The following is a 9,860-nucleotide window of genomic DNA, read 5'->3' as shown; positions in this document are numbered from 1 at the left end:
CATATATGTTTACACACGTGTGTGTGTGTGTGTGTGTGTGTGTGTGTGTGTGTGTGTGTGTGTATGTGTGTGTATTTCTTACAAAAGGACCAAACAGCTCTTCTTTCTATAGTTCTTTTAGTCATTTTGGGGGGGTTACTTTCTTTCCTAGCATATACATTTAGTGCTACAAATTTCCTGCTAACCACTGTTTTTCTCCTCTAGCAGTGGTTCATTTAATTATTATTATTATTTTAAATTTATTTAAATGTAACTTACAGATAAGAATGTAGTCTATGTTGGCAAATGATTCAAGAGAGTAGATCAAGAGTGCATATTCTACAGTGGCTGGATGGATTATTTTATGTGTCAATAAAGCAAGCAGGTAATGTTTTGGCTAGGCTGTATCTATTATGTTTGCTAACAGTGTTATTTCTTAAACTTTCCCTTGCTCCTTCTTTACACTGGGCTGCACTGCACAATCTGGCAATTTTCCTTTGCTCCTCCTACCGGAGAGCCTGGTTTCTACCTTACTTTGACTGTATAGTGCTGACTTTGTTCCCTTTTTGTTCTTGCACACACAAATGTTAAATCTGTGTCTGTAAGTTTTTTTTTTTCTTCCCTCTAGCTCGTAGCACTGTGGTTCACTTAGGGTAAGGATGGACAAAAGATGAATGGTTGGTGACTGGTTGAAATGGATCAAGATGACCTTAACCCCTCACCCAAATCCTGAGGTTACTGTAACAAAATATCATAAGCCATGTAACTTAAAACAAAAAAAAAATATTCTATGCTTTTGATGGATAAAGACTCGAAGAACAAAGTACAAATTAGCAGGACCAGCTCTGTCTAAATCTCCAGAGAAGAATGTACCTACTCTTCTGCTTGCTTCTGCTCCTTGCAATGTCAGGGTACTTGTGGCTTATAGCAGCAGGAAAATCTCCAGTTCAGCCTCTGCTGTCACAGGACCCTTTGTGGGTCTCCTCTTTGTCTCTCTGTGCTCTATTGTTGTTCTTTTTGTGTGTGCATACTTGGGGGGGCAATCGTCAAAGGATCAAAGGTATGGGGGTTGGAGGTCTTTCTTGTTTTGTTTTGTTTTTTTCCTGCCTTATAGGGTCAAGAAACCTGGATTTCAATTCAGCAGCTAGACTGGCCCTTGAGCCTGGTGGCCACCAAATCTAGTTGCCATGTTGAAATACAGATTACATAACTCAGTCATAAACACTTCATTGGGAAGAGTGCCATACATCCAGCATCCACTACAGATGCTTAGGTTCTTTGTGATATCATAGAAATTCTGGCTCAAGTAAGAACAGTGTGGAGACTTGTAGAAAAAGGCAAAGTAGCGCCTCTGGGCTTTTTAGGTTCAGGGTGAATTTGTGCACAGCAGGCAGCATTCAAATCTCATCTCCTGACATGAGAGCAGAGAAAATGATTTGTTATTGCTTTAAGTGGGACACTGTTTCATTTAGTGAATGCAAATCTTTCCCATTTCTGATGCAGCTCAATGTTCTGCTCATTATAAATGGAAAGCTGCCCACCATGCTTTGGTGTTTCAGTGGCATGGGTAACATCCCAGCATCCTGTAAGGAGAGGTTCAATTTTGTTTCAAGTAGCTTATTTCACGGTCACATTTGAAACCCTGATGGACAACAGGAATGTCAAAATCCCCAGAGGATCATTTTTAGTAAAGAATTTCCACTGGCAAAGACAAATTTAAAGTGGAACAAGACCTTATATTCTTGCCTTCCTTCATTTGGAATTCAAACACTCTATGGTTTTTCATTTTGTTGTTAATACATTTATGAGTATGTATGAACAGCTAACTTCAAATAAGACCTCTTCACGATGAATTACTGAACTCTTACCACACTTGCCACATTGACCACATATGGAGTATTCAAAGGAAGGATAGACATCCTACTTTGGGCTATTTGGATTCAGTTGCTGCAAATCCAAATCCTATTCATTTTCCCACGTAGACTTGGTGGTGATCAGTTCCTTACTGCATCTGCTTTAAAATGTTAAAGGGTTTTGGGGATGCACCTCAGTGCTTGAGTGCTTATCTATCCTGAAAGGGGCCTGGGTTTGATCCCAACACCACATTCACCAAGGAAAGGGAGATGACCTCAGTACTCTTATCCGCTGTTCACTATTGTTTTGACCCTAGAAGCCATCTTCTAGCTTTGTGTTTAAATTCTCAACCAGGGTCTAGTTTCCAGGGTATAGATTTCTCATTGAAGTCTCATACATCAAGGAAGATTGTTTCTTGGAGACACATATCTACAGCCTGGATCTCACTGGATTTGTCCATAAAATAGAATAATAACCATTTTTTTCTTTACATCCACCCACATCTCTGTAAAGATTTTTAAAAAATCAAGCTGGTTTTATTTTTGTTTACTTCTGACAACCTTTTGTCTGGAACATCTTCCTCAATCACGAGTGTGTCACAGGTACTGGGGATATAATGAACAGGTCTGTCATGGACCCTGCTGACAGGGACCTCAGTCTATTGAGATGCTCAGATGAGTGGTTCTCACACTGTATATCTAGGTGAGTGACACAGGCCAGGTGCTGACAGTGCACATGGCGGGTATGTCTACCCTGGACTGGGTAAATCAGAAGGCTTCCTCGTGTCTCGGGGATAAGGGGTAGGCAGTAATGAAGCCACAGGAAGACAGGAGAATATAAAAAAGGAATTCCAGCAAAGAGGGGCCTAGTGGAAGAGTGCAACCAAGTAACAAGCTGAAGAAATGTGGCTTTGAGAAGGAAGAGAGGAGAGTAGAAAGAATGGAAGTTGAGATGCTAAAGCTAGCTAGTGACAGACTTGCACACTGCATGAGGGAAATCACACAGCAATCTATCTGAAGTTATGATCTTCAAATTCTTTACATGTTACCAAGTATCCATCAACTCAAATTAAGGATTCCTGTAGTAAATTTATTTGGGAACTAAGTGTGTAAAAACTATTACCCAGTGTTGATACATCTTTTTACTGGAATATTGGAACTGCAAACAGTGATTCATTTTTGTATTTTGTTTTGTTTGTTTGTTTTGAGACAGGGTTTCTCTGTGTAGCTTTGGAGCCTGTCCTGGTACTCTCTCTGTAGACCAGGCTGGCCTTAAACTCATAGAGATCCACCCGCCTCTGCCTCCCGAGTGCTGGGATTAAAGGCATGTACCACCAACGCCCAGCATGAACAGTGATTTTTATCCTTATCAGCAACTCAAATCTCACACCTCTGAATTCCTTTGAAGTGTTAAGCATACATATATAATTTTTGCTTTTTACTACACTTTAATCTTCTTCTTGAAAATATTTTTATTACTTACCATAATATTTTCTGAAAGTAAATACATATAAACCATGTATTTATATTCAAAGTAATTCAGACCTCACTTGAATTTTCTCACCTTTTTCCATTTTAATTTTTTTGAGTTTCACATGTGTATATTATGAATTTCCGTCATTTTCATGTCCTCTGTCACCCTCTTCTGCTAAAACCCCTTTTCAACAAGTCCCTCTGTTATTTTCAGTGTGTGTGTGTGTGTGTGTGGCCCACTGAGTTTACTTAGGAATGCTTTGTGATGTATGGGTGGGAGGCTATTTACTGGAACATAGCAATTTATCAGTGACTAAATTTAAGCTGACATTTTCAATACACACCTTTATAAGGGGAACTCTTCAGCAAAGATAGAGTCCATCAGAAAAGAGGTTCATAAGATTTTTAAATTAAAGTATAGTTAGAAGAACAGCCTCATGGCTAGCTCATAATTCTTGACTGCTGCATGAACAGTCCGCTCATCCCTTAGAAGGATGAGATATACCCAGAGCTATTAGAACTATACCTTGACTATCCACGTAGTGTTTTTCTCCAACATATAGGCTCAATTTATACATACATACAAATGTGCATCCTGGGGGATTTTACATGCCTTATTGGGTCACATATCGTGATGAACGTCTATATCACTTGGCTCCCTGAAGGAAGGATATTAACTGAAGTGAAACAGGTAAAGTGAGCTTGCACTTCACATGCTGAAGCAATCTTCAAACATAACTACAACCGGGTTGATGACATTGGAACAGATACCTCATCAAATTAATAAGCACTAGAAAGTGTGATGGGACAGAATTTGTAACTTGCTTGCCTCCTGTGGGCATGGGCAGATTTTATTTTTTAACTTCTACATAGGCCATAGCAGCTAGGTAAAATATGAAAAAAATCTTAAAATTGGACAAAATAAGTGAAAGGTTTGAGGTCTTCAGGATGCTCTGTATATGCAAGATTTTAACAGTTTTTCTGTAAAAACTTAAATGAAAACATAGTTTTAATTTTTTAATTAAACTGAATATGCAACACACACAAAAATAGGCCAACTTTTTACTTGACTAGACATTTCTCATCTTCTACAACATTCAGGAGCTTTTTAATACCACACTGATTACATTATATTTAAATATTTTGATTCTTTGTAGACAGTCTTCTGGCAATATAATTAACTTCTTCCCATCATCAAAAATCTGCAATAAATTACTCTTTCAACTTAAGGTTTACCCTAGCAAGACAGACAAAGTTTAAAATATAAAAACAAAGCCTCTCTTACTTTTCAAAGGAAGCAAAAAGATGATCTTCCATTCTGAATAATGCATTTCCAAAAGTCATATAACATCCTTCAATAGTACAGTGATAATTGCACAAGAAGGCTAGATTAGTCTTCTTCTGTCTTACCCAGAGTCCCCTAAAATGTCTTAACGATATCCTCCTGAGGTTAACATCAAGTCTTTGAAAAGGATGTAGATGTAAGAGGTTAGAAAGGAATTTAAACTCTAATTCATAGAACATCAGTCTCACCCTCCCCCAAGGGAGTAGTTGGGAATTACATATTAACAGCGCTCTTTTCATTTAATATTCCAAAAGATCAGCATCTGAAAAGGGATTAATGGGCAATGAGCAGCAAGATGGCAAATCACACCAAGCATTAGAATGAGTCTTCATTGAACACTTTTCCCTGGGCCAGATCACCACAGAACATGAAATAAAGACTCAATTGTCAAGAGGTAGATGAGCTCCCTTTCCAGATGGGAAAGTGAGGCACTGAGATGCCTTGCAATTGGCTACACAAGTGTTGAGCAGCAGCAGCAGCAGCAGCAGCAGCAGCATCAGAAGGAGGAACCGACTACAGGGATGCACACAATGGCCAATGCAGAGCAGTGGAAGGGCAAGGAGAACACTGGTCCCCTCCTGTAGCCTATGTTCAATCTTGACATATGACATACAGAGCTAATAGAAAGGTTGGAACTCCATTCTAAAGTTGTTGGGCATATCTGGTCTCCAACATGAAGCCCAAGAGAGCAACACAAGGAATGATATTGATAGTGACTTCCTTAGACTCAGGAATGTCGAGTATGTTGACACAACATTGAATGTGTTTCAATAAACAAGATCAAGACATGACAAGCACAATTAAAGAAGAGCTAATGCGATACTGAGAATCACAACTTCAGTTTGATGTAATGCCCTACAAAGAGATGTTTTTGAACACAGTTAAAAAGAAATTAGTGAACATTTGGATTTGAAAATTAGATCACATCTCTATGATGATGTGAGCACTCACATGTCTTTAAACATGGAATCAGTATATTATATGGAATATTTCTTTTCCTAGAGTATAAAATATATTATTATACACAGTACATAATTTCCGATGTCCCCCAAATACATTAAGCAATAGAGAAAATGCAATTATTTCAACTAGCAGTGATATCAGTCAACAAACAAGGTGTCCAGACTGGAGATAAATTGGTGGGGGATGTTTTTGATGTATGAGAAAATAAACAACCATAATGTCCCTTAGGCTCATAAAGATGTCCATTGATGCCAACACCTCACTACTGTGCAAGTAGCCAGTACACTAGTGATACACTGACATAGATGACACACAGCATAATCCAGTTTATCCTTGTGATTGGTGACCCATGGTTACTTGTCACATGGAGGATGGCTTTGGAAGACAGGGTGCCACTAGAGTTTTCGGCTTGAGCCACATAGAGGCCAGCGTCTGCCTCACATACCTTCGGAATGAACACAGAATGTTTTGTGTCCTTGTGCAAAACCTGCAAGTGTCCATCTGCACACAATTTCTGGCCCTTCTTGAACCTAAAGCAGAGAGTCAGTTTTAAGTCAGGATCACTTCTTGGTTCCACCATTTCCAAGTTCTCAAACCTATTCCAGCCAGGTCCATCCCCACTGCAATATTCTCTATTAGTAACAGGAACCATCTAACTATAGTAGATGCTAATGAGACTGTCTATCAACCTGTAGCCAGAAAATTATACTGACTGACTCAGATGGTGTTTTTGAAAGTTCTATGATAACCATTAACAGAATATTATAGATGAAAATTCATACATCCATATATTCCTTAACACACACACACACACACACACACACACACACACACACACACACACATCCACACACACACACACACACACCCCACCCACACCATCTGGTCATACTGGGCCACCATTTGCTTGTGGCAACAGTGATTTGAATGTGAATTGGCACACACATGCCCAGCCTTCTTCACCCTGTCTGTAGCTTGAAGCAACAGCTGTGACTCCTGCTTGGCATCTGTACAGAAGTGAGGCTCATCTGCCCACTGTGTTCATATAGCTGGGCCTCCCAGCAGGCCAAAGGCACAATGTGAAAGAAGGGACTTTACACACTCCCACTGAATGGAGCTCATGTTATTTGTGAATTAAGTTCATTAGAAGACGATGATGACTCCTCCCTATAAAAGGCATTGGTAACATTACCTCTTGACTATAAATGACCTATTTCTAAAATTTCTTTCTGAACATGAATGAAAACTTACCTGGATCAGTTTGGGCAGCAAACAATTTACTTCTCATGTTCCACATGTGTGTCTTTAGAAACACTGTCTTCCATACAGGGACTGATGAGGAACCCAAGTCAATTTTCTATGTGTGTGTCTGTGCATGTGATGCATGTGTGTGGAGACCACATGCTCGTATCAGATGTCTTCCTTTACCACACTGTATTTTATTGTCAGTCAGGGTCTCCCCACATGAGCTCATGGATTCACCTACTGTGTCCACCACTCCAGGACTGAGATTTCTGGTGCTCTTCACCATACTCAGCTTTTACTATGAGACCAGGTCCTCATGCTTGGTCCAGCTCCTAGACTCAGTTTCTGTCCATACTACCTAAGTGAGGCGTTTGCATCTCCATAGTGTCCTGAGAGTGCACAGCCCCCTGATAGCCTGCCAGGTGTTCACTGGGCTCACCTCCTCTAGAGCTGATGGGAAAATGGCTTTGTTTTTGCAATTTGTAATAGTTCTTCAATAATACATATGTTGCCACAATTCTTCAGTCATATGTACAAACCCTAATGAAGCTGCTTGTCTGTTCGGAGAAAAATAAGAAACACCTCAGACGGCATCTTTCTTGGGGGTGAACTAATATTTAATTATGGAATAAATACCTGGTGAATTCATAAATACAAAAGTTTTAAAGTGTGAGAAACATGCAATTGTAAAAGCAACAAAACAAAAAAGTGCTAATTTCTGCACTCACAAGTGTGCAGACCCTCTTACTATTTGAACACCAAAGTTTTCCCCTAAATTCTTTATAAAGCTGGCTCACCAGTTAAGTACCGTCAGTGGGTCATGCAAAAATAAAACAACTCTTACTGATAACTCCCGTTAAGAAAAATACAGCACACTTATCTTAGCCTATAAATATAAACTCACCATCACTTGTTAGCTTGTTCTCAAATGAATCTGTTTGAGGATGGAAATTTTGTGAAGGTTTAAAAGTAATTCCCCACAGAAAAAGCCAGAACTGCTTTGTTATTCCTGGCAAGTGATTTAGAACCTTGATGTTACAGTTTACTTTTACTAAGACAAAAAGGCAACGATGTATCCAGAATGAGGTCACATTGTTCACAGCTTAATTAAAACATCACTTTTCAAAAATGAGTTTATTATCAGCCACCCAGAGTAACTGTAAAAGAAGTAGTCCCCTTTCATACTAAAGATATTTATAAAAAGGAACCTTAGCAAAACAAATATCACAAAGGTGACAACCTGTGATTGTGTTGGAAAGATGAAATGAATGAATGAAGGAAAAGAAAATAAAAAACTTATGGTACCTTAGGCTTTTTAATTGCCTGAAGGATGTTAAACCAAGAAAATGCCATACTAATGTAGAAACAGACAATGATAATAGAGGTGGTATTTCGAGACCTGATTATTACAAATGAGGAATGTTAAATGGAAAGAAACCAAACAGAATCAACGTCCATGCTTTGGGGGACTGTTAAATCATTATTTCACATGGTGACTTTTTCCCCTAAGGGTATTAAAGGGCTTTTAGTTACATGAAAGCTGAGGTGTGCTGTGAGATCAAATCACGCAGAGTTGAGTGTGTCAGGAGGGTTAGTCAGCCAGCCCTAAAACTTTAGGTTAGTCCACACTTCACAAGAACTCTCAGCAGCCATTGTTTCTGTCTATGGTTTGTCATTATAGGCTACCCACCATGTCAGTGTAGGCTCTGGGAATCCTGTTACTTCGACTTCCAAAGTCACTGGGGAACCTTCCGTGACAGTTACATTGGACAGCAGCCTGGAGAAATGAGGTGCCTGGCCAGCTAGGCTGACCACACTGTTCTCTGTAGATGAGATTTTCCTGTCTCCTTGGGGACCCGCGTGCCTCCTGCTGGTGTCTGACTGAGAGACCAGGCCAGGGGATACATCAGGGAAGTCATGCAGCCTGTCTTGGGTTTTAGTGACATTAGAATCAGCATGCACTTTCTCCTGGGTTTCTAGCGAGCTCTCCTGAGCCTGGGCGCTTTGCTGTAAAGCTCTGTCGTGCACTTCATGAGGCATGCTTGTTGGACATTTCACATTGATATGTAATTTGGTACTCATCTCTACTGATCCTTCAGGGGTTAATGAATAGTCAGCTTTGAATTGTGTGTAGGGCCTCTCAAAGTGACTTGTAAATGTGTCTTTCTTATTATGACACCCATCAGCAAAAGCAGTGGGTGGTGGAAGAACAGATTCCTGGGGCTCCCCTGGAACACCAGTCCCTGTGTGTGTCCTGTAGGTGCTGATGTGGAGGACCAGGGCTGAAGAGCTGTCAAGTTCTTCTACCTCCATGTTGGATGGTGCCATAGGGGACTCGGGGCTCATTGGGAGCGGAGGCAAGGAGATGTCATCAGATGAGATGCACTCTGATTCTTCTCCAGACAACATCTCTTCCAAAGAGGCATTGCCCTCTTTGTCAGGAGAGGACTGCCTCAAGTCTACGGGAAGCTCATCTTCCTGTGTTCCATTGATTGCCAAGGTATCTGCTCTTTGTACCTGCCCCTTCAAAGGAGGAGAGCCAAAGTTTCATTAGGTGGACACACTTCTTTTCCCAGCTTCCCACTATAGTGATGGCCAGTAGGGGATGAAAATCTGTGGCGTGTTAAGGCTTAAGATGGCACACTGAACTCCAAAGGTCTATTTGAGAACAATCCCATTCCCATGACTGAAAGTATTCAAACTGCCCTTGAGGGAAATGAGATGCTCTTAACAGACATGGATAAAATGTTCTCCTGACCAAATACTTACTCAGTTCCTGTTTCTTTTCAGTTATCTTAAGGGAGATACCAAAAGTGTGTTTATCAAATAAATGATCTCCTGAAAGCACAGTAAATTATGCCTATGACACTAACCAAGAATTACTCACAGAGGAATGATCTCAACAAGCAAAATAAGGTATGTTTTATGTAAATGTTCTTTTTATCTTTTTGTCTTGGCCCTTCTGCTTTTGTGATCAACCTGGAACTGGGCAGGCAGGTTTG

The 9,860-nt window shown here is 40.1% G+C and overlaps 1 protein-coding gene across 1 annotated transcript in view; it reads right to left on the bottom strand.

Moving 5' to 3' along the window:
• Positions 1-5,875: 5,875 nt before the first annotated feature.
• Positions 5,876-9,860, bottom strand: part of Ccdc141 (coiled-coil domain containing 141) — a 156,936-nt gene continuing 152,951 nt past the window's right edge. Inside the window, exons 23-24 of the mRNA XM_027420097.2 lie at positions 8,549-9,381; positions 5,876-6,143 (exon numbers count right to left, since the gene is read on the bottom strand). Of these exons, the coding sequence (XP_027275898.1) occupies positions 5,876-6,143; positions 8,549-9,381 (1,101 nt within the window). The remainder of the gene's footprint in view (positions 6,144-8,548; positions 9,382-9,860) is intronic.

Source organism: Cricetulus griseus, chromosome 6 (assembly GCF_003668045.3).
Source record: "Cricetulus griseus strain 17A/GY chromosome 6, alternate assembly CriGri-PICRH-1.0, whole genome shotgun sequence".
Lineage (NCBI taxonomy): Eukaryota > Metazoa > Chordata > Mammalia > Rodentia > Cricetidae > Cricetulus > Cricetulus griseus.
The sequence above is the reverse complement of the archived record's forward strand: the minus strand, read 5'-3'. Positions and strand labels throughout refer to the sequence as shown.